The 18,999-nt window shown below is 54.1% G+C and overlaps 1 protein-coding gene across 2 annotated transcripts in view; it reads left to right on the top strand.

Moving 5' to 3' along the window:
- The window catches only part of CSPG4 (chondroitin sulfate proteoglycan 4), a 35,895-nt gene extending 25,849 nt beyond the window's left edge, over window positions 1-10,046 (top strand). For both annotated transcript variants that reach the window (XM_039856414.1, XM_039856415.1), the window contains exons 4-10: window positions 179-661; window positions 991-1,167; window positions 2,773-2,971; window positions 3,051-3,185; window positions 3,298-3,455; window positions 6,841-7,024; window positions 7,322-10,046. In XM_039856414.1, the coding sequence (XP_039712348.1) occupies window positions 179-661; window positions 991-1,167; window positions 2,773-2,971; window positions 3,051-3,185; window positions 3,298-3,455; window positions 6,841-7,024; window positions 7,322-9,156 (3,171 nt within the window). In that variant the 3' untranslated portion in view covers window positions 9,157-10,046. The remainder of the gene's footprint in view (window positions 1-178; window positions 662-990; window positions 1,168-2,772; window positions 2,972-3,050; window positions 3,186-3,297; window positions 3,456-6,840; window positions 7,025-7,321) is intronic.
- Window positions 10,047-18,999: the final 8,953 nt, after the last annotated feature.

Below are 18,999 nucleotides of genomic sequence, written 5' to 3' on the forward strand. Positions count from 1 at the left end.
GCACATGTTAAACAATTGTGTCTCGGTCCACATGTCAGTGTGTGATGAGATTGTATGTCCGTGTCACTGAATCTGAGGATGTGTAATTGTGTACATCTCAGAGTGTGTGTCTCAGAGGCACAACGCAACGGCCTCCCTCTGTGCCTCTGGTGAGTCCCCGTGACCTTCTCTTAACCAGGCAGCCCAGGAGGCAGTGCCGCCCACGGACATTATGTTCTCAGTGAAGACCCCACCAAGGGCTGGCTACCTGGTGATGTTGTCCCATGGCACTACTCCAGCCAAACCAACCAGCCTGGACCCAGTGCAGAGCTTCTCTCAAGAGGCAGTGAACGAGGGTAGGGTCCTGTACCTGCACTCCCATCCTGAGGCCTGGAGTGACGTCTTCTCCCTGGATGTGGCCTCAGGCCTGGGCGCTCCCCTCGAGGATGTCTATGTAGAGCTGGAGGTGCTGCCTGCTGCCATCCCACTGGAGGCCCAGAACTTTAGTGTCCCCGAGGGCGGCACCCGCACCCTGGCCCCTCCACTGCTCCGCGTCACTGGGCCCTACTTCCCCACGCTGCCAGGCCTTGACCTGCAGGTTCTCGAACCACCCCAACACGGGGCCCTGCGGAGAGAGGAAGGCCCTCAAGACCGGACCCTCAGCATCTTCTCCTGGATAGAGGTATGCTGTCAGGGAGGCCCCAGGGGTACAACTCAGATCTGGGGGCAGAGTAGGGGAGCCCTAGAGACACCCAGTTTAGGTATATGTACAGAGAAGAGGCAGGGAGCCCACCTTTATGGAGCACCTCTGCTTTAGGTGCCTGAGCTCATTCCTTCTTCACTGGACAGATAGAAATTACTATCCCCATTTCCTTCACTCCTTCGTTCCTTCACTCTGGGAGAAAGGTTTGTCCCCCACCTGCAGAAACTGAAGCTCTGAGACTCTCCTCTGCACAAGAGCAGAACACAAAGGGTGCTTGTCCTGACCTCCAGCCCTGGGCCTGCCTGCAGGTGGAACAGCAGCTGATCCGCTATGTGCACGATGGGAGTGAGACACAGACAGACAGCTTTGTCCTAGTGGCTAATGCCTCAGAGTCGGACCACCAGAGCCATCCTGTGACCTTCATCGTCACCATCCTGCCTGTCAATGACCAACCCCCCATTCTCACCACAAACACAGGCCTGCAGGTAAGAGCATTCTAGGACTGCCTCCCACCTCCCTTCCTGGAGAGAGGCCCAGCACACCACACACCCCTCTGAGCCTCAGCTTCCTCCTCCTTAAAATAGGGACACTGCTACATGCCTCACTAGTTTGTTGGCAAGAGAGAAAAGCTATTGCCCTGAAAACAGAACACAGATGTCAGGCTTTGTTCTTGGACACTTGTAAGTATGGTAGGCAGCCTTGTGAATGGTCAGGCTTGGCCTTGCTCTTCCCTAGACTCACCTTCAATGGGAGGTTTTTTCTGTGGTTCAGGACCAGAACTCCTGGAGAAAATTATTTCAAGCTCTTAAGGGTAGACTCCAGGTGGGGAGCCATTAAGCTCCCTACTTCCAGCCCCAGTAAGTGAAGACTACAGCTTGGATCGCCAAGCCCCTGCTCCCTACATCACTGCACAGCAGTGGTACCCCCATTCAGCAGAGGTGGAAGTTGAAGCCTAGATAGGAGACAAAACTTCTTTACGTTAACAAAAGTAGTTACTAGTGGAACAGAAAGGGTGTGGCTTGACTAAGGCCAGCTATCAAGATAGTGGATGGGCAGGGCCTTGAATATTAACTTCTAAGATGTGGATATAGGTCAGCAGGAGCTATGGAAGTCTTCCAAAGAGGGCTGACAGCTGTCTGTGACATGAGCACTGAGCATTTTTGTGTATAGGATGTACCTGTGGAGAGCAGCCCAGTGGTGGGCAGGCTAGCAGAAGTTGAGGTAGAGGCTAAGGGCTGCAACTGTTACCAAAGGCAGGTGGTGCCAGGTGGCAGCTCAGCCACAAGGTGGTGCTGTCCACTGTTTTCCTGCTGGGAGCTTCTATTCATTGCATCCTTTCTTCTAGAGCTCCCACCAGGGTCAGCCTGGGGTTGGGGGAAAGAGCCCAGGAATCCCAGAGGGCATGGTTCTCCAGGTATGAGAGCCCCTCCCCAATACTGCTCACAATTCGCTGACCCAGCAGGACATGTAACAGGACTCTGAGTACAGGAATCCTGCCCTGCTGGCAGTAGAGAGGCCTGAGGGAGTTCCCCTTCAGTCTGAGCACGGGGAAGGACTACCTGCACCCAGGCACCCCTCACTCACCCTCTTGAGGCTTGTGACTGCCCTCATCCCAGTGCTGCTTCAGTGTTGCAGATGGTGGCCAGCCATCAGCCTCTCCAGCTCTCTGCCTCTCACCCACTCCCTCACCTAGAAGGGGAGCCCATTTCTAAGTATCCTGGGCAAAAATCACCACTCCCATAGTGTGCCCAGCCCCTGTCCAGACTCACGATGAAGGGTCTGAGGGAGACTCCTTCCCTGCCAGTGAGACAGAACCAGATCAGCAGAGCTGCTGGTCAGGCTTAAGGAAATCTGAGGGCTGAGAAGCCTGTAAGAGTAAGAGCTGGGAGCTTCCTGAGATAGTGGGACATGAGCTGCCCTTGAGGAACAGTAAGGATTAAGGCAGATGGGAGCAGGGAGCCTGAGAATAGGGGCCCTGGGGTAACAGGGAAAGGCGAATGGGGTGAGGCCCTTTGTGCAGGAAAGCCCAACATGGCACAGGCCTCGATGCCATTGGTTGGGGCAGAACCTTCACAGGCCTGTGTCCCCAGATATGGGAGGGGACCACTGTGCCCATCCCTACGACAGCCCTTAGGGGCACAGACAGCGACTCAGAGCCCAAGGACCTGATCTACACCATCGAGCAGCCCAGCAATGGACAGGTAGTGCTGCAGGCGGCGCTGGGCACTGAAGTTCACAGCTTCACACAAGCCCAGCTGGACAGTGGGCTTGTGTCGTTCTCACACAGAGGTGAGTGCTGAGAGGCGGGGACGCCCTGAGAATGGGGTGCCACCATGAACCAGTGAGACCCAACTCCATTCATCCTCAGGAGCCCTGGATGGAGGCTTTTACTTCAGCCTCTCTGATGGAGAGCACACTTCCCCTGGACATTTCTTCCGTGTGACAGCCCAGAAGCAGCTGCTGCTCTCACTGGAAGGCAGCCAGACGTTGACTGTCTGCCCAGGTGGGTCTGCCGAGTATGAGTGACATACAAGGGTCAGGCTGCTTCTCCAGCAGTCACAGGCCTTGCCCTAGCTCCTGGTCAAAAGCTGACAGGCCCCTTTTGCCTCTCACAGGGTCTGTCAAGCCACTCAGCAGCCAGAGCCTGAGAGCCAGCTCCAGCACAGGCACTGACCCCCACCACCTGCTTTACTGGGTGGTGCGGGGCCCCCAGCTTGGCCGGCTGTTCCACGCTCTCACTGAGGCAGCCCTGGTAAACTTCACTCAGGCTGAGGTAAGGGCCCAACTCTCTACAGCCACAGTTCAGATAGATACAGTTTCAGGTGCCCACTCTGCCATGGACACACTCACAGACATGGGTACCAGCTCCATCATTGTTGGCAGCAGACACACTCTGGGCCCCCCATGGTCCAGGCTGCATGCCCTGCCCTCTAGGAGCCACCAGGCTGGTAGGGCAAATGGGGCTTAGTGTTCCATGGTGAGGGAGAAGGATGCAGGAGGTCAGGGTGACGGGGGTCCAGAGCAGAGGTCAAGTCCTGGGGTTTGGCTTCCAGAAGCTAGCTGCAGTTGGGCCCTAGGGGCTAGAAAGGGTATACTGCATGGGGGACACTAGTATACACATGGCTGGTGAGGGGCAGTGCTTGGTTAAGGGGATAGAGTTTGAGGTGAAGGCAGCTGTTGGACCTGTGGATGGAGGTATGAGCCTGAGGCTTAGGTCAGGAGCCAACAAGAAGCAGAGCAGGTCCTAGGAGTATATGAGTGGACAGAAGGCAGCTGAGTAGATCAATCTCAGAGCGAGGCTTCCATCTATCATGGCGGCTTCTGGGATTAGCTAACCCAGAGCACACCAGAGGCCACCAGTAAACTCTCAGACCTTCCTTATCACAGAGCTCTGTGCTAAGTGGGCCAGTGCCAGGAGCCGTCACTTAACACCCCTTCTATGTGCAGGAGGTACTCTCCCCAAAGGCAGAGTAGCTGGGGAGCTTTTAGGCCTCAGGAAAGGAGGTGGCTTATATGGGGGTAGGAAAGCGTTTCTTAGGTCTCTCACATCAACATCGCCTAGGCCTGGGTTCTCTGTTCTCCCAGAGCCCTGGCTTCTGCTATGGCCTCCTTCCTGCCCACTTCATACAATGAAATATTCAGCAGTATGGTGGTTGCAGCAGCTGTGCACCCTGAGTCCCAGGGAGCCTTTGACATCGGATGCCCAGGAAGGAGGAGGGAATGGAACCAAGCCTTCAGAACCCCTCCCCTACCCTACAGTGCTTCTTCCAAACCCCAGCAATCTGAAGGACCAGGTTGAATGACCACCAGGAGGCAGGCTGACAGTGCCACACAGGGAAGCTGGGAAAAGACTGCATGGAGGAGACGCATCCCACCTTGGGGAAGCAGGCAGGACAGGACTGGGTGGTGTCTGACATCACCACTGCTCCACAATACTCTGAGCTGGGTGGGGCAGGAAACAGGTGCCCCCATTTTGCAGATGAGGAAACTAAGGCTCACAGAGGTCAGGTGACTTCAGAGCACAGGGCTAGAAAGAGGCAAAGCCAGGACTATGCCTTCTGACTGTGAAGGAAGTGAAGACTATGCCTGGTGTTCAGACAGCCCTAGCTGAACTGGATTTCTTTCACCAGAGGACATTGCTTGCTCCCAGATCTCAGGGACTTCTCACCACCTTGCTTGTGATTTGCCCTGCCCTCAACCTGACCCCTCTCACCCACAGATGCTCCCATACCCAGGCATTCAGCCTCCCACCCCCAGACCCAGGGCGTCTCCATTTCCTTCCTGCTCACCCTTCAGCCTGGGCCAAAGGTTACAACTGGCAGTCCTTGCGGGGCACATCTGGCCCACAGATGTGTTTTATCTGGCCTGTACAATGTATTTAACATTTTAAAATTAATGGTCAACATACAACTTTTAATTAGTGGTCACCAAAAAACCTAATTTCTAGTTTCTGAAAAGGCCTGTGTTCCCTCTTATGTCAATCAGATGAGAAGCTGCCTCCACCACCCCTTTCAATAAATCTGTGCTCCCCCTTTAGAATGGGCAGTGCTCCCCAGTTCACCAGTCTCCCTCACCAGTCAGTTTCCATCTTACTATTACGCAAGTCCTGTTTTTCCAAGAGAAGGAAAATAGTTCTGTGTCTCCTAAAAGGGGAAAACAAAAGATAAGCCAAGAGGACACACTTGGATCAGAAAGGGAAAGAAACATATTTTTTTATGGAAGTGAAGACTATGCCTGGTGTTCAGATAACCCTAGCTGAACTGGAGTTGCTGTGGGGGAGTGGTTGGAGGTGAGGTCACAGGGGTAACAGGATCACAACTGGTCTCTATGGTCAAATGGTGGGCTATTGCACTATCTGAACAAGTGACATAACCCTACTTTTCAAAGGCTCACTGTGGCTTTTGTGTTAAGAACAATTTGTAGGGGGAGGGGAGCGGGGGCCGGCTGGGCCACAGTTAGGAAGCTATAGCAATAATCCAGGCCAGAGATGATGAGATGTGGGAGGAAGGGAGTCAGGGATGATGCCAAAATTTGGTCTGAGCCACTGGAGGAACAGAGCTGCTTTCCCACGCAGTGGGAAGATAGAGAGGTAAGGCAGGTCAGGAGTCCACATGACACACGTGGAGTTTGAGATGGCCATTATACATCCACACGGAGCTGTCAAGAAAGCAGGTGGATATGAGAGAGGCTGGGGTTCAGGAAAGAGCAATCTAGGCAGGAAATATAAATAAGGTGGTCATCTGCATTACTGACATTGAGGACTAATGAGAGAGCACATGGGGTGCACCTGTAGATGGAGAAGAGTTTCAAGGTCAAGCCACAGATGTTAAGGAAAAGAGGAGGGACCAAGAGAGTCTGTGAAGAAGCAACTAGTAAGGTAGAAAATCAAGACAGCGAGCCATCCTGGAAACAAGAGTGCATAGAGGAAAGAATGCTCACGTGACAAATGCTGCTGAGCAGGCGAGATGAGTCTTAAGAACCAACCACTGGATCTAACAACACGGAAGCCACTGGTACCCCTGGCCAGAACAGGAGCGAAACCTGGGCAGAGTGTGCTTAGTGCAGCATGAGGGCTATTTTTTTTTTTTTTTTTTGGAGTTTTGCTGCAAAGAACAGCAAGAGGTGGGGTGGAGGAGTGGCAGATGTTGGTGAGAAAAGTCAAGAGTTTTTTCTTTAAGATAGAAGAATAGCATGGTTGCATAATGATGGAAATGAACTATTTGGGGAGAAATTGATGCCATAGGAGAAATGACAGTAAAAGTGCCTTTGGTAGGCAAGAGGGGCAGGAATCAGTGCAAAGAGGGGGCACCTCTGTCGAGAGAAGCACAGGTAGAATATTCCTTTCCCCAGAGGCTCAGAGAGGAGATTTGCCCAACGTGGCAGAACCCAGGTTTGACACAAGCATCTGGCTGCAGAGCCTGGCTCTTCACTGCCACGTGACTGCCTAGTGGTGACCCACTGAGACAGTGAGAGAGAGTGAGGGTAACAGACATAGAAGTGGGCACAGCCAGGAGAGCCTGGAGTGAGGCTGGTCACTGAGGGGTGGTCAGGAGGTGAGGGGGGAACCGGAGTGCCCAGCGCTGGTCCCAGCCTGGGAGGGGGCTTCTGGGCACAAGTCTGGACCTGCCTCTCATCCTAGTGATGGGGTCTCCCTGCAGGTGTATGCTGAGAATGTTCTCTATGAGCACAAGATGCCCTCCGAGCCCTTCTGGGAGGCCCATGATGCCCTGGAGCTACGGCTGGCTTTGCCCCCTGCCCCTGATGTGACTGCCACCCTTGCTGTGACTGTGTCTTTTGAGGCTGCCTGTCCCCAGCACCCCAGCCGCCTCTGGAAGAACAAAGGTGAATAGCAGGATGGGCTGGCAAAATTAGGGAGACATTGGGAGAGACCCAGAGAGGTAGGGACACAAGGCCTAGATCAGCCCCCAGGACCCAGGAAGTTATAGGGAGGACAGACAGGTAGAGAGGCTTTGAGATCAGAGGGGACACATGGTCCTTGTCCTCCCAGGAACTCTGAGCCCCATCATAGGATACCTGGTCTGAAGAGGGAGGCAAACTTTGCCTTGGGGCCCCTGGTCTAAGGCTCCATGGCTCTTCCCTCAGTGGACCGGACCTTCATAGCCTGTGTTCCACCCCCAGGTCTCTGGGTCCCTGAAGGCCAGCGCGCCAAGATCACCAGAGCTGCCCTCGATGCCTCCAACCTCCTAGCCAGCATTCCATCGCCCCAGCGCCCAGAGTACGATGTGCTCTTCCAGATTACGCAGTTCCCCACCAGGGGCCAGCTGCTAGTGTCCGAGGAGCCCCTCCATGCTGGGCAGCCCCACTTCCTGCAGTCGGAGCTGGCCGCAGGGCAGCTGGTATATGCCCACGGTGGTGGGGGCATCCATCCAGATGGCTTCCGCTTCCGGGCCCACCTCCAGGGGCCGGCAGGGGCCTCTTTGACGGGACCCCAAACGTCAGAGGCCTTCACCATCACAGTGCGGGATGTGAATGAACGGCCACCTCGGCCACAGGCCTCCATCCCACTCCGGCTCACCCAAGGCTCCCGAGCCTCCATCTCCCGGGCCCAGCTGAGTGTGGTGGACCCAGACTCAGCTCCTGGGGAGATTGAGTATAAAGTGCAGCGGGCACCCTACAATGGTTTCCTGAGCTTGGCAGGGGCTATTGCAGGACCTGTGAGCCACTTCACACAGGCTGACGTGGATGCAGGACGGCTAGCCTTCGTGGCCAATGGGAGCAGTGTGGCAGGCATCTTCCAGCTAAGTGTGTCTGATGGGGCCAGTCCACCCCTGCCCATGTCCCTAGCTGTGGATGTCTTGCCATCTACCATTGAGGTACAGCTGCAGGCACCCCTAGAGGTGCCCCAAGCTTTAGGACGTTCCTCACTGAGCCAGCAGCAGCTCCAGGTGGTTTCAGACCGGAAAGAGCCAGATGCTGCATACCGCCTCACCCAGGGGCCCCAGTACGGGCACCTCCTGGTGGGCGGGCAGCCAGCCACAGCCTTCAGTCAGGTCCAGGTAGACCAAGGTGAGGTGGTCTTTGTTTTCACCAACTTCTCCTCCTCCCATGACCACTTCAGCGTCTTGGCACTGGCCAGGGGTGCCAATGCATCAGCCACAGTGAACATCACCGTAAAGGCTCTGCTGCATGTGTGGGCAGGTGGACCGTGGCCCCAGGGTGCCACCCTGCGCCTGGACTCCACCGTTTTAGATGCGGGTGAGTTGGCCAACCACACAGGCAGTGTGCCCCGTTTCCGGCTCCTGGCAGGACCTCGGCATGGCCGTGTAGTTCGTGTGCCCCAGGCCAGGATGGAGTCCAGGGGCAGCCAGCCTGTGGAGCAGTTCACCCAACAGGACCTTGAGGATGGGAGGCTGGGGCTGGAGGTAGGCAGGCCAGAGGGTAGGTCCCCTGGCCCTGCAGGCGACAGTCTCATTCTGGAGCTGCGGGCAAGGGGCGTCCCACCTGCTGTGGCCTCTTTGGACTTTGCCACTGAGCCTTATGATGCAGCCCGGCCCTACAGTGTGGCCCTGCTCAGTCTCCCTGAGGCTGCTCGGACAGAAGCAGGAAGGCCAGGGAGCAGCACCCCCACAGGCAAACCAGACCTGAGGGCCTCCAGCCCTGTGCCCACCGTGGCCAGGGGGAGCTTCCTAGGCTTCCTCGAGGCCAACATGTTCAGCATCATCATCCCCGTGTGCCTGGTTCTCCTGCTCCTGGCACTCATCTTGCCCCTGCTATTCTACCTGCACAAACGCAACAAGACAGGCAAACACAATGTCCAGGTGCTGGCTGCCAAGCCCCGCAACGGTCTGGCCAGCGACACAGAGACTTTCCGCAAGGTGGAACCAGGCCAGGCCATTCCGCTAACAGCTGTGTCAGACCAAGGGCCCCCGCTGGGGGGCCATCCTGACCCAGAGCTGCTGCAATTCTGCCGGACACCCAACCCTGCCCTCAAAAATGGCCAGTACTGGGTGTGAGGCCTGGCCTGCGCCCAGACGTTGATCGGGCCAGGGACAGGCTTGTTCAGGCCCCGGCCCCATTGCCCCCATGCCCTGGTGTTGTCTGAGTGTCCCCAGAGACAGAGAGACCTGAGAACATCAGGTGTAGAGGATGCTGGGAGGAGGCTCCAGGGGTCCAGGACAGAGTGGAGTCAAGAGCTAGAATCTCCCCAGCTCACTCCGTGCTGGAGAACTGCAAGGGGCCAAGGGCAGAGGCAGGCTAGGAGTCAGTCTCCTGCCCTGAAGCTAGTTTGGGTTATCAAAACCAGAGCAACTACCTAGATGGGTCAGAACTCTGGGTCCTGGGTCTGTGACCTTGGATGAGTCACATCTGACCCAGGCTGCTAAGAGGGCAAGGAGAAAAAAGGGGAAGGAGGGGCCTATGGGGGTTCTTGAGTGTTCCCTCCAAGCCAGACCTCCCCTTATCTCTGCCCCAGGGTTGAGAGAAAAAAATTTCCCCTAGTCTTTTAGGGAAACGGTATTCCCTGGAGCAGAGAGCAGGAGGAGAGAGCCCCTCTGCCCTCTAGAAGGCATAAGCCAGTAGAATAATATGTTCTGTGCAAGGTGGGTGGGGTGCTCTGGGAATGGGTTTATTTAAGGGGGATTACAAGGAAGCTATTTAACATGGTGCTGAGCTAGCCAGGACTGATGGAGCCCCTGAGGGTGTGGGATGAAGGAGGGTCTGAGGCCAGTTCATTCCCACCTCGATGGGTTGAGGGCTAGGCAAGCGCAAGCATGGGTCTGTGGCCCTACGGCAGTCTGAGGCCACAGGCACTGTAGAGCCTGTGCTCCCCTGAGGACTGGGGGCAGGCTGTTGGGAGCACTCGGCTCCATGAGGCCTTTATAAACGGTGCTTTGGAGGTTCTGGACAGCTGTGTGTTGTTTGTCTGATCATGCCCTGGGCTCTGTCCGCAGCAGCCTGCACTCCCCTGGGCAGGCCATCCCACTGGGCCCCAGTCAGCAGAGTAAACAGGGCCACACAAGCCCTGAACTTCTACTACCTGGAGCCTTCCAAATCTCGGTCCCCTCTTTGTAGGATGAGATCAGAGCCCTTTGGTTTAGTAGACATAGGCTGAGCCCTCTCCAAGGAGCTTAAAGAAAAAAAGGAAACCAAGAGACACTCAGAGTCCCAGCCCTAGATTTCTTAGCCTGAGTTTTGGCCTCCACAGCCCTGTCCCTCCCCCACTCACCTCTCAAAAGGTTGGAGCAGCAAAGGTGAGGAGAGTGAGGGTGATATGGGGACCCCAAGGCTGGGCCCTGGTGCTGAGGAGGTGGCTAAGGCACCACCACCCACAGGTACCTCCCCTTGGCTCCCCGAAGATTTTCACAAGGACAGTTTCTGCTGGTCTCTACCCTTCCAACAAAAGGACCAAGGGGCTACTTCTCAAAGGCAGAATAAGCAGCAAGGATTCTGAAAAGCCAGCTGTCCCTGTGTGTGGCCCGAGAGGCTGTCATTTGGTTATCGGTGAGACTGAGACACAGAGTCTCCAGACAGCCCTCTATAAGTTGCTGAGAAACCACCACCCTCTGTCCCTTTCCCTTTTGAGGGTCTCCCGGGGTTGGGGGCAATGGACCCCAGGCCCTAGGAGTCAAGTCAAAGTTCTCAGAAGAATCATGAGAAGTGTCTGAGTTCTGGGGGAAAAACAGGGAAGGGCAGGGGCCTGAGCACAGCCAGACGGGATGGAGAGCCCCAGCCAACCTTTGGCAGCTGACCTGTGTCTGGGGACCAGAGTCGCCTCTCTTTTGTGTGTCTCAACATCTGGAAATCTAACCCAGGAACTAGAGCAAGAGAGGAGATCCCCTCCTCTCCACCGGCAGCCCTCCCTGTGATGCGCCTTAGCATCCGTCCGGCCTCCTAGATCCTCTCTGCTCTCTCAGAAGGTTCAGCAGGACACCCGGAATTTTAGTGTATCACTGCTGCAAGGGCCCTCAGAGGACCACAGGGAGACTGAGTCAGAGAGGGCAAAGGGTTCTCTAGAGTCACACACAGCAAGGCAGCAGTAGAGCAGATCAGACCTCTAGGCCCAGCCAGCTCTTATTGCCACACTGAAAAGCCTGCCCTCAACAGTGGCCAGGGCCCATGGGTGGGGACCCCAGAGAGATCACTCCACACCCGAAGCTCACAATCCCGGCCCCACTTCCTTTCATAAGTCCTGTCTCTTCAGCACCCTCCAGGCCAGTCTCGCAAAGGGCCCTGCCAAGGGTGTCTCCACACCACACCCTATGCTCTGCCGTGCCCCTCCCAAGAGCCCAGGACTGGATCCTCAGGGCCCTGATATCTGGAGCCAGTCTCCACCCAGGGCAACCAGTTTCCTTGGAAGTGTAAGCCGAGATGAGGGTGACAGACCCACCAGGTAGGACTTGGCTTCAGCTTGGCTCTCCCCCAGAGGACTGATGCTACCCTCTCTGTCACACAGGCTGGCCTGCCCTTCCCCCAGTGAGCTGGCACAGACTGACACTACTCCTGATTCTCTAAGACGCTACTGGACAATGGGCTGGCACCCAGGGCATTGTGCTAGCAACTCTGCCAGAATCTTGCAAACTTTAGCTTAAGGGAGTTGCTATCCACTTTGCAAACCTTCTGTTAAGGAGTCAGCTCTCTCTTTCCAGGCACTGAGGATAGAAGCCAACCTGTACACAGGTGATGAGGAATGTCTGGGAACCTCTCACACTCTCTCTCTCACACTCTCTCTCTCTCTCTCTTTCACTCTCTCTCACACACACACACACACGCACACACACAATGTGCACTTATACAAACAGGCACCTTCAGACATATGTGCACACACAAACTTTGGAGATATATGCTCCTTGTCTGTGGCCTTCCCACAGTCCCAGGAGCTGTCCACATTAAGCCAAGGGCCAGGATGTCCTGCCCATCCAGGGACCCAAGCTGATATCAGCAGAGCTGGGAAGTGTCCCACAGTGGGAGAGATGGTGGTAGAGGATGTGAAAGGAACAGGGAAGGGGATGTCAGGCCTTGATCCCATGTCCCCAGCTTGGAAGTCCTGTCTACCACCCTAAATGGTTTAGCCTTTGAGCCCCTCTCTTCATTTCTAGAAGCTGGCCTCTTAAGTAGAGTTTCTATGGCAGCTATGAAATCCACAGAGCTGGAACCATCATCCTCCAATAGAAAGCAGGAGAAATAGTACCCCCCTACCACCTCTCTTAACCAATGGGAACTGCCAGGGGTGCTGGCATCTTCCTCTGAGCCCTGAAGATTCCAAATCTTAAAGAGATGGGGGTACCCGGGCAGCCCCCCAGAGTTCTCTGGTTAGGTCTTCCGTTCCTGGCCATAACATGTGAGGGAGCCTGGCAAGTGGGTGAAGCCAGAATGGAAACCACACTTGCAGGACTCCTCTCTTCACAGCCCCTGGCCCATCCTAGGTCCTCTCAGATAACAGCATCCCTGTGTAGTTTACCATTAGGATTGGTCAGGCGTTAGCAAGGTCATTTTGCCCTAAAACTGCTGTGGGAGATGCAGATAGGAATCTACACAGCCCTCCCTGAAGAGCCTCAGACCTGCCAATAAGTAACTACCACACTGTGATGTGTATTGTAACTCAGCAGTGTGAGCTACCTGATGAGAAGAAGCCCAGAGTGGGAGGGCAGGTGGCTCTGTCTGCTTCCTTCTCTCCGTAGAGAGTGTTGGGCCTTTCCCTAGAAGAAGCAACCTATAGCCCCTAAAACCGAGCATGCCCAACTTACCCCCTGGTCACATTTGCATTCTCAGTGCAATGAGGTACAGTATTTAACTGATAGCTGCAGTCCTCATAAAGGGTGCCAGCTCCTCAGAAGGCCCCCTGTGGCCACTAGGATAACTGGTGGACTATGTTGTGTTCCTTCACATTTTAGATGTCCTAAGAGCTCCTAAAGACAAAAGCAGCCCATGGTTAAATCAACCAGTGGAAAAGAAAGGACTTTTCTTCCCAAACACAGCCGAGCTGGGAATGGGAGGAGCTCCCCTGCTCCCAGCCTGTGAACTGACAACTCTCTTAGCCCAGAGCCAGGAGCTAATCCAAGGCTTCCTTCTAATGGCTGCTGAGGTCACAAAGTGCCCAAATTTAATGAGATGTCTAAATTTTTGCTGCTCAAAGTAGGGTGCATAGACCAGCAACACCAGGGAGCTTATGGGATATGAGGGTTTTCAGGCCACCCCCAGAGTTGATAAATTGCTCTCTGCATTTGAACAAGGTCCCAGGTACCTAGAACACAACCAAATGGCAAAGTTTAAGACACACTGACTTAAGTCTTCCCCCTCAACCTCTGATTGGGGAAACTGAGCCTGAAGAATTAGGAACCAGGCCAAGATCACATGAAGGCAATGACCCAGCTGGAAAGAGGTCAGACCTCTTGACTCTGTTCCAGGGTTTCATCTTTCACTTCACGGACAATAATGTTTACTAAACATCTACTGTGGACTTAACCCTGAGCTGTCTTTCCTTCTCCCCTGCACTCTTTTGAAGTCCCAAATACTCCACATATTTGGGAGGATATGGTTCTGATGTCGGGGTTCCTGTTCCAGGGGCCTCCAATGAGACAAAGAGGGAAGCAGAGAAGGGTGAGGCTGGCAGCCAGGTCTGATCCAGCACAGAGGGTCTCAGGGAGCAACCCACTCTCGCCCTCACTTCCCAAAGACGGGTCCCTGGAAAATGCTGCAGCCCCCTATACCTTGCCTACTGCCAGCCAGCTGGTCCTTCCTTCCCAGGCCCCTCTCCACTTGTCTGGGTCCTACTTACAAAGGGAAGGACAAAGAGAGGTATCCAGCCAAGGTCACCAATTAATGCATGTGTCTCGCCCTTGGTGGAACAGCAGCAGCAGCCAGCAGAGAAGAGAGAAGTTGCCTTCAGTTTACCAGCCAGGCCTGGTCAGGAAGGAGGGAGGGACTGGGCTTCCCAGAGCTCTCTGTCCCACAGAGGGTGGGAACAAGAGAGGCTGCCACACTAACTATCCCTTCTGTCCCTCAGAACAAATGTCAGCCATGGCCCCCAGCCTGTGTGATGCCTTTGGGGTGTCAAATTCCCCTCTCCTCCCAAGTTGCTAAGGTCCCAGCCCTCTGTACTAATGCCATGTGCTTCTCCAGGGCAGTGTCCAGCTTGGCCCAGGTTTAGGTGCATAGTAGATATTCCATTAACGTCTATTGCCAGAATATAGCCCCTCTCTTTACACAGGCCAAGAAGTCTCTAACAACGAATCTCATCCAGACCTCCTTCCTGAGTTGCCACTCTGGTTCCCCTGGCTTCCCTCATCCCCATGGGTGCTGGCTGGGCTCCCAATCACTGCTCTGGTTCCCAGATCCCTTTTAGGACCCAGGCAGACCTGACCCCGGGCCCTAAGTTTCTAAAGAGCAGGTTTAAACTGTCCTTCCCAGACTTCAGAGCTCGCTTCTCTTTCTCTTCATTCTCATCCATGGCTACCTCCTACCCAGGCACCCAAAGTCTATTTGCTCCGAAACCCATGGGTTTCTGCCACTTTCACCAAATCATACATGGGAGCCCACCACAGATAGAATCAAAGTCGATTAAATGGGGCAGGAAGAGGGGACAACCCACAGTGCCCCCACATTTGGCTTCCTTCTGCCTTATAGTCCCTCCTCAGAATCTCTTATGCCAGCTGGTCTAACCACTGTAGGGCTCACCTGATCCAACTTTTAGGGGCAAGAAGCAAAGTAGAGCCAAGGGTGTACCCACAGGACTCTGCATGCAGTCAGGGAGCGCAGAGTCCCAACCTTAGAGGATTGATTGTCACAACCACATAGCACACCTCCCAGAGGCTCAGAGGCCCTCTAGATGCCAAGCACACATCTCTCAGCAGTGGGACTCCTCGCACCAAGAGAGGCACTGGGGTAAGTGTGGATGGGCCAGCAATGCTGGCCAGGACAGAGACCTCCAAGAACCAGAGAAAAAGGGCAGTGGGACGGCCCCGTTGGGTCTTGTTGGGGAAGGTGGAGCCGGTTCTAATGGGCTATTGAGCAAGCAGGCAGATGGGTGAAGCTAGCAGAGCCTGGGTGCTCCTGAAGGTGGTGACTTGGGGTGGAAGGGCTCCTTCTAAGTCAGCCATGGTAAGAGGTTGCCTTGTGGGTGTGGCAGCTGGGACAGGGCCAAAAAACTCCAAGAAGATTCCAGACCTCTGCCCCATGATCTGCCCTGAGAACCTCTGGGTCTGGGGGTAAAACCCATGAACTGAAGGAAGGAGGGCAGGGATAATTACTGTCTGCCCAATGAATTTATGCAAGTCCACCCACCTATTCTAAATCAGGTGGGATAACTGACCTAGAGAGTATGGATCTAGGCCTGAGGGAGCTTGCTGCCTGCTTTCTGCCTATAACCCCACCTCCTGTCTTCATTTCTGCCCCATTTCCTATCCCTACCAGCATCCATTGGATGTGGCTAGCCAGAGGCCCCAGTCCAGGTCCCAGTTCTCTGCCTGAATTAGGACCTATCAAAACAGTGCAACTGATCAAGACCTCTTTTTCAAAGGGTCATTTTGTGGCAAAGCTCTTAGAACAATAATAGGCACATAGTAAATGCTCAGTAAATGATGACCATATGATTAGTGCTGTTATAATGATGGTTATTATTGAACTGCCTAGCATATGGGTCTAGCATATTTTATGTGCTTAACAAATGTTCTAAGTTGATGTTATTGTTATAATTAATTACAGCCCTCACAGTGCCTGGCACATAGTTAATGCTTAAACAAATATTCAGTCCTTCTGGAAGGCCAAATGCATGTATTCCACACTCAGAAAAGAGGACCTCAAGGCATTCTCCTTTGCTGGGTCCTGGAAGGGAGAGTGAAGTATGCAGCAAGGGGTCAAATTCCGGGTAGAAGCAGGCAGCCCTGCTCTGACCTCCCCTCCTCCACTCCCACCCCATTGATTCAGAGGACTCTCCCTGAGGTTGGGAGTGAGGTGGGCAGGGACCATCTGGCCTACCTTGGAGAAGAGGGCAGGGTGGGAGGAGCGGGCTCACGGAGAGCCAAAACACAGGCTTCCTGGAGGAGAAAGCTTGGGCTGTGACCTAAAGAATGGGGAATGCTGAGGTCAGGGCAGAGCATTGACTGATGAGGAGGCTGGGCCCTGGAGCAGACAGGGCTCTAGAGATCAGGCTGGGAGAAGCTGTAGAAGGTCCGATCTGATAGGGAGTAGCCCTCAGGAGTAAACCCGGTGCTGGGCTGGAGGTATGTTTTTCCACCACTGCTCACCTTCCAGAACCGCACCTTTAAGATGTAGAAATTGGAATGGGGGTTGGGGGAAGACTGTTGAGCCCCTGGGCCAGAATTCTGTACCCAGGTGCCCCCAGTTTGAGTGGTCTCAGTTGTCTCAACTACCCAGGGGTCAACCTAGAAGCCTTAGGAGTCGGCCAGGATGGGATAGCCCTTTCCCTCATACATACATACCCCACACCCCACCCAGCTGATGCCAGCCCAGCTGCACTGGGCTTCAGTGCCAGGAAGGGAAGAGGCTGCCCTCTCTGCCAGCTGAGACAGCATAGCCTTCCACTAGCCAGAAAAGAACAGAGAAGGGCTCTCCAGGCCATCCTGGCCTCAAACCCAACCCTCCAGAAGGTGAGACAGGGACTGGTGCATACCCCCTACCACCCTTTCACACCCACGCCTTGCTGAGAAAGAGAGAAATACTCCCCAGAGCAAGTCCTGGGTCCTGAGGGGGTGGGGATGATGTCAGGGAGGAAGCATGCATTTAGTCACCAGCTGCTGCGGCAGCACACACATGCACACACACATATATTCTTGGGACTGCCACATGCAGCTATTCATACAGGCATGTACAGACCAGAACCTGCACACACACCCTCCCTGGAGACCTGAGACCCAACTAAACAGACATCCTGAGTCAGCTGCTATGAGCCAGGCACTGTTCTAGCCTCTAGGAACACAGCAGTGAGCAAGACAGACAAACACCAGCTCCCCTAAAGGCTGCCTTCTAACAAATAGATACATTTAAAATCTAACATTGCACGGAAGTATTTGCAGATGAGATTATGCTACATCTGGAGTTTTCTGGATACGAGAGAGATGTGGGGGAGAAAGTATTGGCCCAGGGTTGATAATTATTGAAGCTGAGGTATGGCACATGGGGATTCACTATACTGTATTAGTTTCTCTACTGTTGTATATGTTTGAAACTTTCCATAACAAAAAGTTAAATACATACATGGATATAATTGGCAGTTGGTAATAAGTAAAATGAAAATAAATAAGGCAGGGTACAGGGACAGAGGACCGGGACTAGAAAGGCTCTTTAAATTGGATGGTCAGAGAAGACTTCTACAAGGAAATGACATTTAAGCAAAGACCTAAATTAACTCAGGTGTGAACCACAGAGACATCTGGGAGGAGAAACATTTAGACAGAAAGGAGAGCAAGTGTAAAGGCCCTGGGATGAGAGCATGCTTGGCCCATGTGAGTCCAAGGTGAAATCAGAGAGAAGCCTTCTGGTCTGTGATAAAAGTTTGGAATCTATCCTACAAATGGAAGCCCTGGAGATTGAAAGCAGGGGAGGACACGGTTTGATTTAGAATATGGTTTTAAAAGATCACCCTGCATCTTCTCCTGTTAGACTGTTCAGGAGCAGGCGAGAGAGAAAACAGCTTGGAGGCTACTGTTACAGTCTATGCAGGCATGGCTGTGGCTTGAGCCAAGCAGTGAGATGGCGAGATGGGTCGGATTTGGGATCTCTTTTGAGGAGCTAAGAAGACTTTGCTCATGGGTGAGATGTGGAGTGTGAGAGAACAAGAAGAACTGAGCATGGTTCCAAGGCTGTGCCTGAGCTTTGGGGTGAGAACTGTCTTTTCCAGTTTGGGGAACACATGACTACAGTAGGGACATACGTGCAGTCATAGGTACACACAGACATGTACTCAGCCCCTACACAGGTGGATGCCCACGCTTCGGGATACCAAGCACAGGCACAGACCCCACCACCCCACCTCTGCCTGCCCCACCCTACCCTACATGGAAGCCCCGAGGTCCAAAGGCTCCCCCTCCCATCCTCTCCCAGCTCAGCCTTGCACTCACGAGACCCGCCCCCTCTGGGATTCCCCCACTCTCACTCCTGCCCATACTGACTCCTTGAGCAAGGAGGCTTCTGACTCAGTTTATTCTCAGGGACCAGAGCCTGGTCCCTGACTCCAGCTCCCTGCCTTTGGTCTCACCTGTCTAGCCTCCTCCTCCAGGACCAGATCCAGCTCCCACACCCCAGCCTGAGGCCCTACAGAAAACTATCACTCAATAAATATTTGCTTGGTGCTCTCTGTGGGCCACGCTCTCTACACTTTCACCCATTGACTTGAGGGTCACAGCCACCCCCACCTAATACCCACTACCTACCCCTTACCTCCTCATTCCTCTCAATTCCCAGCACTCCAGCTTTCTGCCTGCAGGACAGCTGCCCCCACCATGCCCAGCCTGCCAGCCATGGACAGGCAGCTTGGTGCAGCAGGAAGGGCACTGCTCAATGAGCAGGCAGATCTAAGCCCCATCCATCATCAAGAAGCTGCAAGACCTTGCACAGGTAACTCAACGCCTGATAGCCTCCATCTGCTAGAAGGGGTTGGCAATAGTTCTCACCTTTCAGCTTGTTGTGGGCAATGAGATAATTTGTGGGAAGCCCTTGGGCTGATGCCTAGCACAAAGTAGCTACTCAACAGCTGTTGTGCACTCAGGCCCCCCTCTGCCTTGCTGGCCTGTGTGGTTTTGAGGATGTAGCACACCTGAGACAATGACAATGCCCACACTCGTGAACTCATGCCTTGGTGTAATCATGATAAACCATCACTTGAGTAATGTCAGGGGAAACTG

The sequence above is a fragment of the Pteropus medius genome, unplaced genomic scaffold, assembly GCF_902729225.1.
Source record: "Pteropus medius unplaced genomic scaffold, Ma_sr-lr_union100, whole genome shotgun sequence".
NCBI lineage: Eukaryota > Metazoa > Chordata > Mammalia > Chiroptera > Pteropodidae > Pteropus > Pteropus medius.